Source organism: Schistocerca nitens, chromosome 4 (assembly GCF_023898315.1).
Source record: "Schistocerca nitens isolate TAMUIC-IGC-003100 chromosome 4, iqSchNite1.1, whole genome shotgun sequence".
NCBI classification, from domain to species: Eukaryota; Metazoa; Arthropoda; class Insecta; order Orthoptera; family Acrididae; genus Schistocerca; species Schistocerca nitens.
Window position 1 is genome coordinate 579,094,458 of NC_064617.1, and position 19,642 is coordinate 579,114,099.

Consider the following 19,642-nt stretch of genomic DNA (forward strand, 5'->3'; position numbering starts at 1 on the left):
ACGGTATTCGAAGGAGTGAGCGTTGTTACCTCAAGTGCAATCAGGAATGTTTAAATAATAGTTTTAAAAGATTAAGATGTTTAGTAATTCAGTTATTTTGTATACAAAACTAACCGCTAAGTGTTATCAAAACTGATATGTAATTAAAGAGAGTAATGACTAAGGCAATAGCCGTTACGTCAATTAGGGGATTTATGGTTGGACAAAGACGCGATGAAATCCCGCCTTTTCATGATTCTTTCTATGAGAGTCGTTCTATAACTGTCTTGGTGAAAAGTTGCTTGTGTGAACACTTGTAAGCCTTCGTAAACTTTGTAAAAATGCTACTTTTGGAATCAACATTTACATATCAGCTGTGCATCATCGGCGGAGTACGCTGGATCAACTTCTGAAGTACTTAAAAGTCAGTATTTCAACGATAAAATGGACATTAAAATGCATCTTATGGATGTTGATTGGCTACTGGTACAAGGAATTTAGCAGGTTATGTGGATTGCAAATTGTTGTATGGCGCCAAATATTTAAGTGATTCAGCTGTGTGAAATTACGTAGTATTACCAACAGAAGCAAAGTAACTGCTCACTGAAGCAATTACTTGAATATTTTTATTACATGTGTCGTGCAATCATTTGACACGTTCTCAGTAAGCCATTGAGCGAAGTTTTCGTTTTGTGCAGCCGACCTCTCTTAAGTTTGGTGTTTTATTTTGAATAATTGATATTTTGTTCAGTGAATATGGTGTTATGTATTTCATTACGTAAGGAGTGTGTGCAATCCAGTCCTGTGTTCTATGTACCTAAAATTTGTTTGCATATTCAAGAGTTATAACGGAAAGCTGATATAATTTTAAATGAATATGTTCTGAAGTCTGAAATGCAACGGAATCAACTAAATATTATTTCAGCTTAATGTAGAAAATATACCAACTGGCTGAGGAATACACAACAAAGCAGACTTCCAAAGGTAAAGCGCCAAATCACTTATTAAGCAGCATAAGGACTGTGATGACTGCAGTTCAGTGAAAACATTGTTTTTAATGTGTGTGACGAAATTAATGTTATTAAATAACATCAGTACAGTTTTAGCATCGTGTTCAGTTGAATATTGTCTTTCACATATTTACGTTAAAGTGAAAAACTGCTGCAAAAAAATTGTTCAAATGGCTCGGAGCACTATGGGACTTAACTTCTAAGGTCATCCGTCCCCTAGAACTTAGAACTACTTAAACCTAACTAACCTAAGGACATCACACACATCCATGCCCGAGGCAGGATTCGAACCTGCGACGGTAGCGGTCGCGTGGTTCCAGACTGAAGCGCCTAGAACCGCACGGCCACACCGGCCGGCTGTAATTAATTATTGAATATTAATTATTTACTTATTGTTCAATCTAAAGTTAACATATTCAGTGATTTTAAATGAAACCAGACCCAAGTATTTCTGCTCTTGTGTTCCATTTGTTGTGTTAGCGTTGCACCACCAGTCATCTCGAAGTTGTGAAGTAATTATCAGCACAATTATTATCTCCCTTCTCTTCACATTAAAATTCTAATTAAATTTTTGATGTGTGGTAGCTTGTTTTCAGTATTGTTTTGGGAAGTCCATCGCATACTAACAAATACAGAGCAGCTACTGCATGCGATTGGTACCATTTCAAATTCGGATGCCTCATGGTCAAATGGAAGTTGTTACTCGTTTGGAAGTGACTGATTAACTAAAGCGAGACACAATCATCGCCCTCTGCTCTGGAGTCCTGCAAAGACAAGATCTGCAGTCGTAAAACGTCAAGCCTTTTGTTTCGGATCTGGCGACAAAAGACTAATGCTTTAAAAGACTGAAAAAAGTGAGTCGTAATTATTGAAGGACATATGCTTGAAAATCGACGGGATCAAGAACTATAGTAGTATCAAATGGTATCTTCCGCAACAGAAGCTGGTGACAACGTAATGGCAAGACATAGCTGACTAACAGTAAGATAGTTAGGTGACCTTGGAAAGTTCTACTGTCAGTACTGTGAATAATTAATTAAACACATATCCTGCTACTAAACTTCAGGTTACTTATGGTTAACGTCACAGCGTATAATGGCATAGAAAACATTACTCCTCGGTGAGGTAGCTTATCAGTCTCCGATCACAGACATGGTGTTCCATGCACTATGGCACCCCTGATTTTCCATAAACGGTCCGAGATATCTGAACCAGGTTTTCGACAAGCACAGCACTCATACAAAACGATGAATTTTTGTTACAAAGATTTCGAGAGATCTTGAAAGGGGAGAATGCAATGACATTACATTGTGTAACGTAGTAACCTAGTTTTAAATGAAACTTGTAGGTAATTGTGGCTACAGAGGTGTGACAACTCCACTCAAAACGATTGTGCTAACTGTGCTCGAGAAAACCGGCACCACACAATGTTAATAGCCACATTGGGCAGGACGACGTCACCACACCATGGCAAGACCCATGTTTTGAGCTACGTGGCTGGGGAATGGGTAATATTACAATAAATGCGTATCAGAGCTGTGTAAATAGCTGTGAATTTTGAGACAGATTCATTTAGTGTCCAGCACCACCACCACCACGCCTGGGCCGCAACTGGGCACCGCCAACTGCAGCCGTAGGTTTGAGACCAGGTCGGGCCACCCACTTCCTGCTCTGAGTCTGCTGGTGAGTCTTGGTGCCACAGCACTGTCGACTTGCCGCCTATGCCTGCCATCACCAGACTCCTGCTATGGGCAGGGGGTCGTGTACCATGCACGGCAGTCTTTGCTCGCCTCTGTGGTAAGCGTAAGTCCAGCCTTTGTCGGCAGGTGTGGCCATTCTACAATGGCAAACCGTCGTAACAGAAGGAGAGCACACTGATGTCAGGGCCTTGGCCCCTATCAGATTGCCAGCTGTTGCTGAGCCTGATGTCATCAACACAGGATGTCCACGTATGCATCCCTTCGCCTGAGTGGAAGCCAGTGGCCTGCTAGCCATTACCATCCTGAGTCACTTGAGTGGGTTGTGCAGCCCTCACATTGCTAACAAAGTCTAATAAAATATTTCTGTCGACCACCAGTGTGTCACTGGACCCGTCACCTCCACCACTAACCCAATCAAGTGCTGTCAGTACTCTGTAGGTGGTTCCTCTTAGCAGTAAAAGTTTTTTTCTTTAATTAAATGGTGATAAATGTGAGGAGCAAGGCTACCATACAAATCAGTTTTGCCTTAATTGCCATGTAAACGGCCTATTATTGACCACTTCTCAAGCAAACGCACAGGTCAACAGCCTGTTATGTGGTCACAGTACCACAGTGCAGATTTGTACGCAGTGCTCGTTAAAATTAACCAAAGAACCAGTGCAAGAGGCGCCGAAATTACTATCTAAATTATTTAAAGGTAACTATTGTGCTTCATCTCTTTGTAACTTTCTGCGCAGCCTGGGAAATTTGGAAAATAACTCAAATAGAAAGTAATGTGGCATATATCTCAATGCTTTTTTTCCACCAGTTGCTGCCGGTCTTTGATATTGCTGCCCATCAGCAGTTGACTCTGATACTACCTGTCTTAATTTTGTGGCTGTTCACGGCTATTGTCATCCATTGTATTATATTCTGATTACTTCTGCAGCCTATCACTGTCATCAATCTTCTTTATTGTCGTTCACTATCACTCCATACACGTTTTACTTACCTGCTCTATAATATGATTTTTAATCAACTGCTATCCCTCCCTCATTTTACCGCCATTACCACCGAAACGGTGTCACAGTTTAGATACAAAAATACTTGTAAGTAGGCTGTTTAGGTTTTATGTTGGTAACGACACGTAGCAGTCTGCATGAAAATCACTGACTGTGCTGTGTGCAGTCAGTGGCTGGTAGCCATTGTTGGAATATTCGCTTCTGTAGTGTTGGGCAGTTGGATGTGAACAGCGCGTAGCGTTGCGGAGTTGAAGGTGAGCCGCCAGCAGTGGTGGATGTGAGGGGAGAGATGACAGAGTTCTGAGCGAACGATCGGGACGTGTGTCCGCCAGAAAAAGGAAATTTGTAAAGATGGATGTCATGAACTGATGTATAGACTTTTGAACATGATTAAGGTAAATACATTGTTTGTTCTCTATCAAAATCTTTCATTTGCTAACAATGCCTATCAGTAGTTAGTGCCTTCAGTAGTTAGAATCTTTTATTTAGCTGGCAGTATTGGCGCTCGCTGTATTGCAGTAGTTCGAGTAACGAGGATTTTTGTGAGGTAAGTGATTCATGAAAGGTATAGGTTATTGTTAGTCAGGGCCATTCTTTTGTAGGGATTATTGAAAGTCAGACTGCGCTGCGCTAAAAATATTGTGTGTCAGTTTAATCTCTTTAGTAAAGAGAGAAATGTGTGAGTACGTTCAGTTTTGCTCAGCTGTTTGGAAATGAAATAACGTAAGAGGTTTACCAGTACAGTCATTCATAATTTTTCTAAGGGGACGTTACATTATCACTGAGCAAACTCTGCGAAACCTCATCACTCACTGCAACATCAGGAGCAGCACCGTCGAGATCTCCACCAGCATCACCACTACCAGTGGCAGCATCACCAAGGGCGTACCCAGGATCTGAACTAGGGGGGGGGGGAGGGGGGGCAGGCCATACTAGTCTCAGGAAACAAGGACTCGAGACAACATACAGCACTTCGTATTAGATAAAACAATAAACCAGTGAAAAACTGCTTTTAATAAACATTTTAAATAAAAGAATGCACTTATACAATCCGAGAAAACATGCAGCATTTATCATTAAATAAAATAGTGAAAAACTGCGAATATCTTCTAAGGGGGAGGGGGGCAGCTGCCCCCCCCCCCCTGCCCCTCGCTGGGTACGCCCATGAGCAGTACCATAAACACTGTGAAATTCTACATCCAGGAGCAAAAGCTCAATGTAAGTCGTCTACGTTCACCAATTCCCTCCAGTTCCTTAAACACTCTTAACACCTATCACTTATAGAAATGTACAAGAGGCAATACATTACAGGTATACGAGATGGAATTAACTCCAATTGCTTCTAACTGATGACTGCAGAAATTGATTCCTTTATTTTATTCCACCGTGAAGCCAAGTTACATAGTTATAGAGACAGTGTCTTAAAATAAAAAGTGCCTAAGTTTAGTAGTTTCCATTTTTTGCCATGTAAGCAGTAAATCCAGATACATAATGCTGCTTTTCATTACACGAAAACCACATTGTAGTACAAGGTTACTATCCATTACAGACTATTTTCAGACCAAAATCTCACAAACAACCCGTCCTCCTCGCTCCTCTCCAGCCATCAGTTCTGTGATAAGGGGAGAGAATTCTACGACGAGAAAGAAATTTACATAAACCAATGAAATATCCAAAATGACTCGCATTTCATTTTCCTTACACGTACATTTCTTGAATACATTTACGGAATTGGCTATCTTAACAATGAGACACCCTTATCCTACATTCAACTGTAAATTCGTAGTGTGTGTAATCTATAACTGCATTTATCAAAGTCTGCATGAAATCCCCCCTACGCCTCGCAGGAACTACAATCAAGCGTCTGCTATTCCAACATTCAATAGCCATCCATTTTCCATACCATGAAGAAATTCTTCTTTATGTACCCTCACTGTCCCGGTTGGCCCTGCAGTCTTCTTCAAATCAGTTTATTTGTGCACTCCGTATTCCAGTTAAACGCCGAAGTCAGTTACTTTCGGGATGAACTAAGCTCTTTATTCACCTGCCTAAATATTTTCGCTTAAACTCTCCAGCCAACCCCACACCATTATCTTAATCTCACGAAGAAGCTACAGCATCATTCCTCTTCAAATAGCATCAACAGCCAGAACCCAATTTCCTATCTGTAATAACAATCACAATTCTTCCAAATCCAAACGTCGTTATCCTCTGCTACTAACTCAATCACAACTATTCGGTGCTGGACGGCAACACTGGCCCCCACTACATTAACACCATCTGTAGCACTAACACCAATCACATGCTCTGCACTACTACTACTACAACTACTACTACTACTACTACTACAACAATCATCAACAATATGCACGTCCAGAGAAAAACAAAGTTGAACGTGGTGATCATTCACTTCATAAAACGTTAGTCTATAAACGTAGAATACCTTACCGACAGACAGTGATGACTCGAACATTGGTCCACTTGCAGCTGCCACCAGAGACACCCCCACAGCAAATAACATGGGAATCGATGGTGCGAGAATCAGCACGACCCTGCTGATCATGTGGGCTGCCAAGCACAGGAACTGCTGCCAGCGGCGGCCACACCTGCAGCACAAGAATAGATAACAAATGCCGAGTGGACTGCATTCCACTCCTCCCACAGAACGATAATTCTTGGCGTTAGTGGAGATCAGGTCCTGGTCCCTCGAAGGCAGTTACACACTCTGGATAGTCAATCAAAGCATCAGTATTTTTGTGCATATTAGGAAACTCGGGAGTTTTTATTTATCTATTTATTTCTATATTTCATTTTTGCTCAACTAGGCACGTTTGAATGATATGAGAAAAAAATGTAGTATGCGTAGACCTTATTGAAATTAAACAAATTGAGTGACGAAATATAGTCACTGCTCTGCAAAACTTATGGACAAGATAGATGAAGTAACGTAACATATTAACAACTCATTTAAAATGAAAGAATGTGGGGACGTCACATGACATGAGGTCAGTGTGACTGTAGTGCCAAATGGGGCTAGTCCCGCAAGATGAGGCAGTTGAAATAATGAGAACAAACAGTATGTTCCAATCAGTTATAGTGCATTGTGGTGGTGTTCTTCATCACTCATAGCTGAGAGACAACATTTGGATGACTTCACAAGGGGAAGAATCAAGAAACTCTAAGGAGGACGAATTGTGACTAATGTAGCCCAGGAGTACGGTATTGCTCTCAGCATTGTTTGATATGCATGGGGAGACCAAACCACAGAGACAGCTGCTCGAAGGAGATAAGATGGTCGACCACGGCCAATCACAGCAGCAGATGACAACTACATTGTGTAACAAGCAGGAAGGGACCCATACCAACTACTGAATGTTATTGCACCCATATTTAACACGATTGCAAGAGAAGGAATCTCACACTCCTCGGCTGCCTGGCGACTGCATGGGGATGGACTCTCTGTCTGAAGATCAGTAAGTTGTGTTTCATTGAAAGCATCACACCGGCAGTCTTGCTTGCGACTGTTTCAAGAGCATAGATATTGGACCAACAAGGACAGGGGTCGCATGCTTTTCTCAGATGATAGTAAATTCAATATGAGTAGTGGATCAGAGTGTACCCTCATATGGCGAGAATTGAGGTCACGTAATGCACCAAAGAAAATTGTTCAACATGATGTTTTGGTGCTCGTGTTACGGTGTAGAAAGGCATAATGTTGCGTGGGTAAATTGACCGCCAGATCTACGGAAACGGTACACTCGCTGGTCAATGTTATTGTTACACTGTACTACTTGTCCATGCGCGTTTTTTCATTGGTTTATTCGACACTGACCCCATATTTATCGATAATAATGTGTAACCGGATTGAATACCGTAGGTAGATGAGCTCTCGGAACAAGAAAATATTCAAAGAATTGACTGGCCTGCCCACACCCTCCGGCTTAAGTCTCATCGAACACTTGTGGGATGCGTGAGTAGCGTGGTAACACGTTTCAGAATATGGAGCTCCATCCTTGGTGATCACACGCCCTTCTTAATAACAATGTCCCACATTTTGAAATGTCCAGGGGGCCATCATAACTTCAGTGTAATATTATTGTCTTTGAATAAAAGTGCTTTTCTTTTCCTCTCACTGCGTATTTATTTACAGCTACTTTCTGTATTGTAGGAGTTCTTTTTATGTACAGCCCAAGTTTAATCGAGCTATGTTATTTACCAGCGACGCATAATGCAGAAGCTACTTTCATCCTTATCTTTTGCACATCAGTGTATTTTAGCGACTTACAATAATATTAACGTAAGAAAAGTGGTGTACAAGGGTAATTTACACAAGAACGTCAGCATTCTAGAAAGCGAAGGTTATGCAAATGCAGATAAGAAAGGGCAGTTATTCAACAAATCAATTTTTTCAAAAAAAAAAATTGCAGACTTGAAAGAAAGGAATGGAAAAAAGAAAAAGGAACGAAAAAAGAAAAAGGAACGAAAAAAGAAAAAGGAACGAAAAAAGAAAAAGGAACGAAAAAAAGAAAAAGCAACGAAAAAAAGAAAAAGCAACGAAAAAAAGAAAAAGCAACGAAAAAAAGAAAAAGCAACGAAAAAAAGAAAAAGCAACGAAAAAAAGAAAAAGCAACGAAAAAAAGAAAAAGCAACGAAAAAAAGAAAAAGCAACGAAAAAAAGAAAAAGCAACGAAAAGAAGAAAAAGCAACGAAAAAAAGAAAAAGCAACGAAAAAAAGAAAAAAAGAAAAAGGAACGAAAAAAGAAAAAGGAACGAAAAAAGAAAAAAGGAACGAAAAAAGAAAAAGGAACGAAAAAAAGGAAAAGGAACAAAAAAAGGAAAAGGAACGGAAAATCTGAAATGGAACGGAAAATCTGAAATGGAACGAAGCACGCAAACAGGCGGCGACAGTTTCAAGCAACTGCTTGTAGGAACACGATAAAGTTTGCTGCATTAAACATAAATAACTGAAAACAAGTTCGAGAAGATGCACAAAGAAACGATGAAAATTTTGTATGAGAAACAACTGATACAATTTGGAAGACAAGCAGTACACAAATCAACAGTGATCATTCCATGACTGACTTCAATATTAGAATCGTTCAGTTATTGAATCAGTAACCTAATGACGAAGTAAAGTCACATGATGCGTATAAAGCAGTTCTAGATAAAAAAAGAGAGGTGTCTGGAGATGGTAATATTTCAACGAAGGTAATGTGCTACAAAAGTGACTTGTGTCTTTCACAAGCAAGGAGATAGAAAAGACGAAAAAAATCTCTGTCCGGTCTGCCAATTGACTGTGACGTATAAGCAAATCACTGAAATTGTGAACTACTGCAAAGCAAAATACTATTTTTCGATCGAAGTAGGCGAAAGGAAAATGCTGGATTTAGAAGTGGGTCTAGCATGATTGACCAATTTCAAGTGGGGAAATAAATTCTGCATTTAATCGATAAATACTCTGACAGAGAAAAAATCGCAACGCCAAAAAGTAATGTAGAGTAAACAAATTTCGGGGATACAGTTTTACACATATCAGCTAGAACTTTATGACCACCAACCTACTACCGATATGAACACCTCCAGTCGATAGCAGCGTCACCCGGCGAGGAATAACTGCTAGTCGAACACATGCACGGTGCATGTAATATCAGTGAGTGTGTAGAATGGGGAAGGCGAGCGATCTGAGTTTGACCGAGAGCAGATTGTGATTGCCCGGTGGCTCGGCACCGGCATTACGGAAACTGCGCTACTTGTCGGGTGTTCCAGAAGTTCTGTGGTGAGTGTCTTCAACACGTGGCGAAACCAAGGGGAAACCACGTCCAGACATCAAGGGGTTGGGCGGCCGCCCCTCATTTAGATGTCTGACGTCGTAGTCTGGGCAGACCGGTAAAACAGGACAGGCGGCGAACTGTGGCAGAACTAAAATCAGACTTTAATTCTGGGCAGAGTACAAGTGTGCCTGTACACACAGTGCACCAATCACTCCTAACGATCGGTCTCCGCAGCCGACGACCCATGCATGTGCGAATGTTAACACAACGACATCGGCAACTGTAACTGAAATTGGCACGTGACTATCGACCCTGGACGTTGGCGTACTGGCAGACCGTTGAATGGTTTGATGAATCCCGATACCTTTTTGATCATGCCGACCGGAGGGCCCGAATCCATAGTCTTCCAGGGGAACAGTTCCTTGACACCTGTGCCGCTGGACAGTGACAAGCTGGCGGCGGCTCCATTACGCTCTGGGGAACATCCACGTGGGCATCCACGAGTCCAGTGGGGCTTGTGAAAGGCATCAAGGAGTGTCAGACCACGTACACCCCTTAACGACGATCATGTTTCCTGACGGCAGTGGCCTTTTTCAACAAGATACTGCACTGTGTCACAATGCCAGGAGTGTGATAAAGTGATTCGAGGAACACAGGGGAGTGTGTGCTGGCCTCCCATCTCGCCAGATCTGGGATGCGATTGAACATGGCGTCAGAGCTCATAAGCCCTCTCCGCAATTTACAGGAATTAGGTGACTTACGTACGCGCAGATGTGGTGCCAACTGCCTACGGCGACCTACAAAGGGCCCATTGCTTGCATGCCAAGACATGTCGCGGCTGTTGTCCTGGCCGATGGTGGACATAACCTGCAATTAAGTAGGTGGTCGTAATGTTTTGCCTGATTAGTGTATTTAAGTGATTAACAATGCAAGATCACAATCTGACGTAAGCGCGAGATTGGCCATTGTAAATGTGAAATTCTGGTACATTATTAAGTGGTGTGACCGCCAGAGTGTTGAATGCAACCATGCAAATGTGCATGTGCTGTGTTTTACAGGTGCCGGTTGTCAGTTTGTGGGATGGAGTTCCACGCCTGTTGCACTTGATCGGTCAATACAGGGACGGTCAAATGTAGTTGTGGGTATCGCTGTAGTTGTCCTATGATATCCCATATGCGCTCAATTGGAGATAGATTTGATGATAGAGCAGGCCAAGGCAACATGTCTAAGCACTGTAGGGCATGTTGGACCACAACAGCGGTAAGTGGGCCAGCATCATCCTGTTGGTAAAAACACCCCTGCAATCCTGTTCATGAATGACAGCGTAACAGGTTGAATCGCAGAACTGACGTACAAATTTGCAGTCAGGGTGGGTAGCAGAACCTCGAGATGCTCCTGCTGTCATATGAAATCACACCTCAGACGGGTTCAGTCAAATACATGAGCTGTCCTTAAAGTAACCGATTTGTAACATTGCATTGTGTCACTGTCGTGCCAATTGCTACTCAGATTACTGCTGCAGATTCAGTATGATGCGCCAGAGCTATACGCCGAACACGATAGTCTTCCCTCGCGGTAGTGCCATGTGGCCGTCTGGACTCCGGTATTCTTGCTACTGTACTTTCTCGTAACCACTGCTGCCAGCAACGATGTACATTGTCTACGTTCCTGCCAAATCTTTCTGCAGTATCGCAGAAGGATCATCAACCAGCTTCTTATAGCCATATTACACAACCCCGTTTAAACTCGGTGACGTGTTGATAATGGCGTCTTTGTCGACTCAAAGGCATTCTTGACTAGCATCAACTGACCACGTCGAATCTCAAAGGTAACTAATGCTCACGACTGTCACAGCGTGTATTCCAAGAAAACCTCATTTACATCGTTATAGTGACGCTACTAACACCACTCTCATGCGACTAGTCCGAAATTTGAAGAAGCATCATCTTTCATTTACAGAAACACGCCTACCAATTTTTGCTTATGTCACAAAATTCCTTGGTGTTGCAACTTTTCCTGTCAGTGTAAAGTACAATTTTGCAGGATACTCTAACGCTTCGATAAAGCTTTTGAGTAAGTTTCAGCAAAACCCATCCCCATAGCTGTTGAGAACAGTATCTTCATTCAGCTTGCGTTAGTGAACTGAAAAATGCACTAGATTTGTTGTCCGCCACCGTAGCTCAGTGGACAGTGACCGGCTTGTCATGCAGGGGGACCCAGGTTCGATTCCCGGCTGGGTTGGAGACTTTCTCCGCTCAGAGTCTGGGTGTTGTGTTCATCATCCTCATTTCATCCTCATCGACGTGCAAGTCACCGAAGTGGCGTCACCTCAAAAGACTTGCACCAGGAGATCAGGTCTACGCGCCAGCAGGCCCTCGCCACACGGCATTTCATTTCATTACATTTGTTCACGATAGCTGGAAATTCAGAATTACTAGCAGATAGGCGATTTAAGAATATTTCGTATTATCAAAAGTATTCTGTTATCGTGGAATAAATTTTTAGATTCTTAAGCTATGAAAACGAAAAAGAAATACACGTTACTGGAATATACTTGAGGCATCTTCGCAATGTCTATGATACTGTATTATGTGCCTCCAGATACAGTGTTGTTTGTATGAAGTCCAAGAAATTAACAGAGCGAGTTCTAAAGCGTGCGACAATATTAACAACAACAAAAATTAAGGTTATGTATAACATGTGGAAAAGAAAATACTAAAAGTTACCAATGATGTCGAGGACCAGCTGCTGCGTTTCCTTCATAGTTGGGGCAGTTAAGACTACAAATTAATGGACAGCGACACGAAGTAACAAATGGCCTGGAGAGCCTTTACTAAATGAATACCGTTTGAGACGTAAGCATCTAATGTATGCGAAAAGGAAAGTCCAAAATCAGTGTACATAACAAGTTTCGACTGATAGCAGTTGGCAATCGGACATAGCCTTTCAGTACGAAATCTATTGAAAAATTAAGTTTCATTCATAGAGCAGTAGAGAGATGCAGTATGTTGTGTAAATTGTTAGGACAGACAAAAAATAATGTTACAGGGGACAAAATGGAAGACGTAAGTAATTGGGTAGTGGGGTTACAACCGAAATTTTGATATCAAGTTGATATGCAAATTAATTAAATTGATCAATTAATCACCCTAGCACCCCGCCCCCACCCACACCCACACGCGCACCTGGATGACGTCACATGTTTTTCTCAGCCTGCACGAGTGCCCCAGCCCCCTCCTCCCCCCCATCCCAACCTACCCTATTGGCGGGATTTCGAATTTCGGCGGCAGTTAAGAATTTTCGCTGTAAAAATCAACTGGCAGTTCAGAGGACATAATATTTACGGAAATTTTTTATGGAAATTTTTTTTTTATAAAACGGGAATAAGTGGAAGAAATCGGACAAAAACAATTCAGAGAATGGGAAATGAGAGAATTATGCTCTGAGAAGGACATAATTTGCATTTCATAGGACATGGATACTCTTGTTTAACTTCCGATCACTTCACTTCATCGCTTCGTATATTGCGATATCAAAGTCATTAAGACGCTCCACAGTGCGCTGCGGAGGTCGCACTTTACCGCCATCGTCTCGTGCAGGGACTTCGCCATTGTAGCTTCTGAGCGGCCGCCCACATCCCCGCATGTTATCAAGTCCCTTGCCAGCGCTGGAGGCGGTGACATGAAAGGCGCCACGCCACACGAGCTCGTAACACTCAGGCAGCCTAATGACGCAACTGCGACACATGTGCAGCTCAGCTACGTGTCTGGCTGTCTACTGGTGTCCATGGGTCTGCCTCGGTCAGGGGGAGGGGGGGGGGGGGAGGGGGCGGCAGACAGCAGCTGGAAACGGCTTACAGTGTGGCTCTCAAGGCATGCTTTGTTGGTCATTACCGGTTTTGAAGGTTAGAGTCTTCCTCCCCAGCTCTGTCCTAAGGGAAACAGCTACATATATTTCGAGGAGTGCAGTTGCCATTGGGTGTGTCAGACTATCCATCTGTCTCAGAATTAACAGTGTTTTTCTAAACCGAGCAGCTGCATCCAATATTCCATCCACTTGCAGGCAAACACAGGATTATTGTCTCAGATCATTCTTTCCTCCCCCCACTGATGTGATATTTTCCTCAAACAGCTGCACCAAGCCTGCTTGAAGAAAAAAAATAATGGAAGTTTAACTTGCTGGCATGGCACTCTGAGTTCCTATTGGTCCTCTACAAAATAGAGGGTGGAGTCTGAAGTTATATAAAGCCCAATCCGCACCACAATCATCAATCTTTGACAGTGCATAGTTGTGCCAGTGTGATTCCTGCACCATGAAACGCTCATTCAGCAGTGATGCCAGTGGCAATGGGAAACGGCCAAACTTGGGTCAATTGCCATGTAAATGTTCATAAAAAGATCACGAGTTCAAATTACGATAGTTATAAAATTTCATAGCAAAGTATTCAAAATTTTTCGAGAGTGTGATACATTTTCGTAAAAAGTGGTTATAAAAGTTCTTTTGTCTTACTATTATAGCATTCATTCACGAAATGTTGGAATTAGAACGCCAGCTGGAAGCTGAAAGTATCCAGCAAGTGGAAGAGGTTGTGCTACGTTCATTTAAGTACATCTCAAATTCTGTGTGGTAGTTTACATGTTCAGAAAACAGCTCTTGATGTATTCAGACCGCAACTAGTGTTTATAAAACTTTTGATCTCGCTGTTGCAGCATTAGAGCAGCCGCTGATGGACATTGAGCAGCAGCAGTAGCTGCTGCTGCTGCTGGAGTCTGAAATGCATCAAGAAAGTAAGTATAGTTGTAATATATTGCCATTAGACTTTTACATCAAATACAGTTGTGTGAGGTCTATATAAATTCATTGTTGTCGATGTTGCTACTGCTCAAGAGGAAAATGAGATCTCTGTAGGAGCATGCGTCGAGAATAGTGACCAGGAGTCATCAATTCCATCTGATATGATTTTTTACTTATTTAATTTTTTTCTATAGTTATAATCAATATCTCCCTGTAGTTAAATTCAGTACAAATTTTTTGTTGTTGTTTCTAATAATCAATGTCTTGTTGTAGGCGACTTCCATGAGATAGATTGACGGCTCCACAACATCAACAATTCTGGCGAGAGTGAGATGCTTGAGTGGGAGCATGAGGTGGTGGCTGCTGAAAGACAGTGCGAGCTCTCCCTTCTGGAGCAGGCGATGGAGATATTTGAGTGGGTGGGATAACTACCAGAAAGATCGACTGAACTGCTCAATCAGGGATTTTCTCTGCCTCGTGATGACTGGGTGTTGTGTGATGTCCTTAGGTTAGTTCGGTTTAAGTAGTTCTAAGTTCTAGGGGACTGATGACCATAGATGTTAAGTCCCATAGTGCTCAGAGCCATTTGAACCATTTTGAACTGCTCAATCCTGGGACCCAGAATGTAAAACGTGGTTCTAATGTGACCATCATCGTTTAAGCAACATAAGCAGCTTCAAACGCTCCTCGTCTGCCACAGTGATGTGCGGCATTTTCCATGTAAATTTATTGATGATCTGATTCACCTCTTGAGCTCCTTCAATGTATGCCTTTTTATCTGTTGCGCTCCATACCAGAATACGATCCTGTTTAGCATTCATAACAATGCGCTGCATGTCCTCAAAGTACCCCTTAAGTATTTTTAGAGGTATGCGTGCAATAAATCGGAGGTTCTATCCACAGACTCGTCTATGAACCATCCTGCATTTTCTAAGCCATTAAAATCTGAGGGTTGTGATGAGACATATGTTTTAAGGGTTCATACTACGCCGACATTACGTGTACGATCAATCTCCACACCATTACGTTCATTTTCTGGAACAGGAACGCCAAAGCATTACATGTAAACCTTCATCCCACCGTATGACTACCATCATTTTTCTTAAAGGATCCACCCAAATATATGAAGCTCTTGCATGGAAGAGTTAAAGCGTCTTAATGCTGGATGACAACTCTAATTTCATCGTTCTTGTTAAATGTCGCTGAAGCATAAGGTTTATGCGAGAAATATTCCTGGCGTGTGATTCGCTCATCATATTCCACTGGGTGGGATATATTGAGCGACCACGTCATTGTGAGGTTTCAAGCCTAATGATTTAAGAAACTTGTAGTTCGCACGTTTTATAACCGTGCGGTTCTGCTGCGAAGTGCTAGGCTGTGCACTTTTTGAGCTGGTTTTATTCCTTACGCCCATCTTGTCGTAGATGTAGTCGTAAAATGATTTCCTCACCATGAAAGTCAAGTTGGTTATTCTGATCCATAACACGCAGCTCCAGATAGTCCAATGTCTGAACTGTCACTGAAGGTATATAGCGGTGGTAGGAGTCTCAACAATCTTATACCCTATTCCAACTGATGGGAACAATCCGTAAATTGAATGAATCAGTCTATCGTTGAGATATGAGCTCGTTGCAGTGTTTCACTCAACAAGGATTGTACTGACAGGGAGAATATCCACTGTTTGATCAGATTTGTAAAATTTATTGGGATCCGTCTTCAAAACCTGTCCCTTTGTGAAACCAAGTAGTGTGCCTACTGAACCTTTCTGCTTAAAGTCAATCGAAACATTCACCGTACGTATTTCAGATTTATGTGTACTGACGTTAACGCGGAGCTCAATCCCTTTTCCAGGCTGTTTTAAAATTTCGTTTAAATCATCAGTATCGTATGCACCAGGTTCAATTTTTACAATTTCTTCTTTAACATTAATTTCCAGATGCAGTTTACTGTTAGCCTCTGTGATATTTTGGATGGTGTTGTATGTCTCCAGTCCAATCAGCGCGATGCTCCAATCTCCAACGCTTAAATCAATTGGTGGGAAGTAATTCGCACGTAGTACAGACGATCGTTCTTTTAATGTCAGAGTGTACGATATTGCATCTAAACATCGACTGGCGAATGGGTACTTAATACCCGGCCTTTATATCATTCGTAAAAGTCAGAAGGAACGTGATGCATAGATGACCACACAGGTATGCATTAAAGTCTTGGTGGGGTCAAACATTGTAGAACACATGTCTTCTGCCTGTGAAGTATCGTTTTAATTCTTTTGGGGGTTGCAGGTCACGACGTTATTTGTATTTCTTTTTTTTTTTAACATATGCTGCCCATTGAGTTCCAGGTCCGCATGCTACATCCAGATTCACAATTCCGCGTTCTCCTGATTTCCACATAGTCTTCTGTAGTGTATTCCGCATGAACACACCTCGGACTCTCGGAATGTTGAATTTCTTCGTTACAAACGTAAGCAGATCTGTATCTAAGCGCCCTGTCTGGTAGGATTGCTAGGGGTATTATCTTTTTTTTTTGTTTTTTGTTTTTTATGAGAAGCTCTAGTCCTTTCTTGTATGGTTTCAAGTATAGCCCTTTTCCGATAGCTGCTGCCACCACCATGCGGTTATGTCTTCGTGCCTCCTGCAGTTGCTCCTGAGAGCTCTGTGCATTCTTGACTGTCCTGGCAATAGTCGCAGCACCCCCAGCCAGTGAACCCACTGCTGGAAGACCGGCTAAGGCAGGAATGAGGAAGGGAATAATTCCACCCGACGTCTTTGGTATTGGTAGAACCCTGGGTGGTTTAATCGATATTTTTTAAACTCACTTCTTTCTGCTTCAGGGCGCTTTTAGCTGCATACAACGCTGTCAGGATACAGTTTTCCATGTACCCTTTGGTTTCCATCTTCTTCCTTAGCGCCCTACGTTCAGCGCTCTTAACTTGGCTGAACTACTTCAAAGCCAAACCCAACTTAACTTTACCACGCATAGTTCTTTCAACTGCAAATGCTGCAGTGCGTTGACCTACACCAATATCCTTTCTCGTACGTACTGTCCTAGCTTTAACAGCTAAAATTCTATCGGCGGTGTGACTAGCTTTATTTGTTGCGTAAACGATGGGTTCCTTACACGTTTCGTTGGGTAGATTTATTCCCTTATCACTGCGTGCCAATCGATTTTGAAATTTTGTTCCAGTTCCACAGTAGTTACACCCAGGAATGTGTAATTCGACTGGTTGTTTGTCGAGAAAACCGCTTCCTCCTCTAATGCGTCTCCTATCACGCGTGTTATGCTCTGAGGTGATTGTGGCCTGCGCTCCCTATTATATAACAAATCGTCAGCGACGGTTCATATGTTCTGTGATGCGGGAAAACCAAGCCATTTAACCAACGCTCTATTCCCTCAACGCCGTATGACCCTCTCTACGAGATACACACCTGGTTCCGAGCTCTTTTGTACCTCTTGTGCGTAAAAGCATCCTGCAATTTCAGTACCACTGCTGTCCTTTAATAGGTGGGTTCTATGATTCGTTTTCTGCACTTTGTGTATATCTCGGTTGACCAGTGTTGTCTTGTGTTTTGAAATACATACTATTCACCTACATTAAATTGCTGTTTGCTCGGATCTAACATTTTAATACGATTGTATACTGTATCTAGAAGCCTATTATCACGAACATCGATTGGTCTCATTTTTATTGTGCGATGTGTGGTTCGATTATACTGTGCAATTATTTGCGGGAGGATATCGATCCATCTGTGAGAGCCACGAAGATAGAATTTCATCCACATTTGAGTTTTCACTGTTCTGTTCAGACGTTCCACGATACTCGCCTTAAGGTGGGTGAACGTCGAGTAGTGATGTATTCTATACCGCTCCATCACAGCCTTGAAATATTTATTGTAAAACTTACCGCCGTGATCTGTTTGAAGTTTATCTGAGCTTCGATTCGTCCCCGTCTGCACCAATCCATGAGGCACATGCGTGACTTCCTTCCCTGATTTCGCTTTCACAGGTAATGCCCAGGCGTATTTAGAATAACTACACTCCTGGAAATGGAAAAAAGAACACATTGACACCGGTGTGTCAGACCCACCATACTTGCTCCGGACACTGCGAGAGGGCTGTACAAGCAATGATCACACGCACGGCACAGCGGACACACCAGGAACCGCGGTGTTGGCCGTCGAATGGCGCTAGCTGCGCAGCATTTGTGCACCGCCGCCGTCAGTGTCAGCCAGTTTGCCGTGGCATACGGAGCTCCATCGCAGTCTTTAACACTGGTAGCATGCCGCGACAGCGTGGACGTGAACCGTATGTGCAGTTGACGGACTTTGAGCGAGGGCGTATAGTGGGCATGCGGGAGGCCGGGTGGACGTACCGCCGAATTGCTCAACACGTGGGGCGTGAGGTCTCCACAGTACATCGATGTTGTCGCCAGTGGTCGGCGGAAGGTGCACGTGCCCGTCGACCTGGGACCGGACCGCAGCGACGCACGGATGCACGCCAAGACCGTAGGACTCTACGCAGTGCCGTAGGGGACCGCACCGCCACTTCCCAGCAAATTAGGGACACTGTTGCTCCTGGGGTATCGGCGAGGACCATTCGCAACCGTCTCCATGAAGCTGGGCTACGGTCCCGCACACCGTTAGGCCGTCTTCCGCTCACGCCCCAACATCGTGCAGCCCGCCTCCAGTGGTGTAGCGACAGGCGTGAATGGAGGGACGAATGGAGACGTGTCGTCTTCAGCGATGAGAGTCGCTTCTGCCTTGGTGCCAATGATGGTCGTATGCGTGTTTGGCGCCGTGCAGGTGAGCGCCACAATCAGGACTGCATACGACCGAGGCGCACAGGGCCAACACCCGGCATCATGGTGTGGGGAGCGATCTCCTACACTGGCCGTACACCACTGGTGATCGTCGAGGGGACACTGAATAGTGCACGGTACATCCAAACCGTCATCGAACCCATCGTTCTACCATTCCTAGACCGGCAAGGGAACTTGCTGTTCCAACAGGACAATGCACGTCCGCATGTATCCCGTGCCACCCAACGTGCTCTAGAAGGTGTAAGTCAACTACCCTGGCCAGCAAGATCTCCGGATCTGTCCCCCATTGAGCATGTTTGGGACTGGATGAAGCGTCGTCTCACGCGGTCTGCACGTCCAGCACGAACGCTGGTCCAACTGAGGCGCCAGGTGGAAATGGCATGGCAAGCCGATCCACAGGACTACATCCAACATCTCTACGATCGTCTCCATGGGAGAATAGCAGCCTGCATTGCTGCGAAAGGTGGATATACACTGTACTAGTGCCGACATTGTGCATGCTCTGTTGCCTGTGTCTATGTGCCTGTGGTTCTGTCAGTGTGATCATGTGATGTATCTGACCCAAGGA

The 19,642-nt window shown here is 43.3% G+C and overlaps 1 protein-coding gene across 1 annotated transcript in view; it reads right to left on the reverse strand.

Annotated features, from left to right (window-relative positions):
- LOC126252451 (solute carrier family 22 member 7-like) overlaps positions 1–19,642 on the reverse strand; it is a 105,863-nt gene that overhangs the window by 71,602 nt on the left and 14,619 nt on the right. The window contains exon 2 of the mRNA XM_049953345.1: positions 6,139–6,296. Coding sequence (XP_049809302.1) covers positions 6,139–6,296 — 158 coding nt within the window. The remainder of the gene's footprint in view (positions 1–6,138; positions 6,297–19,642) is intronic.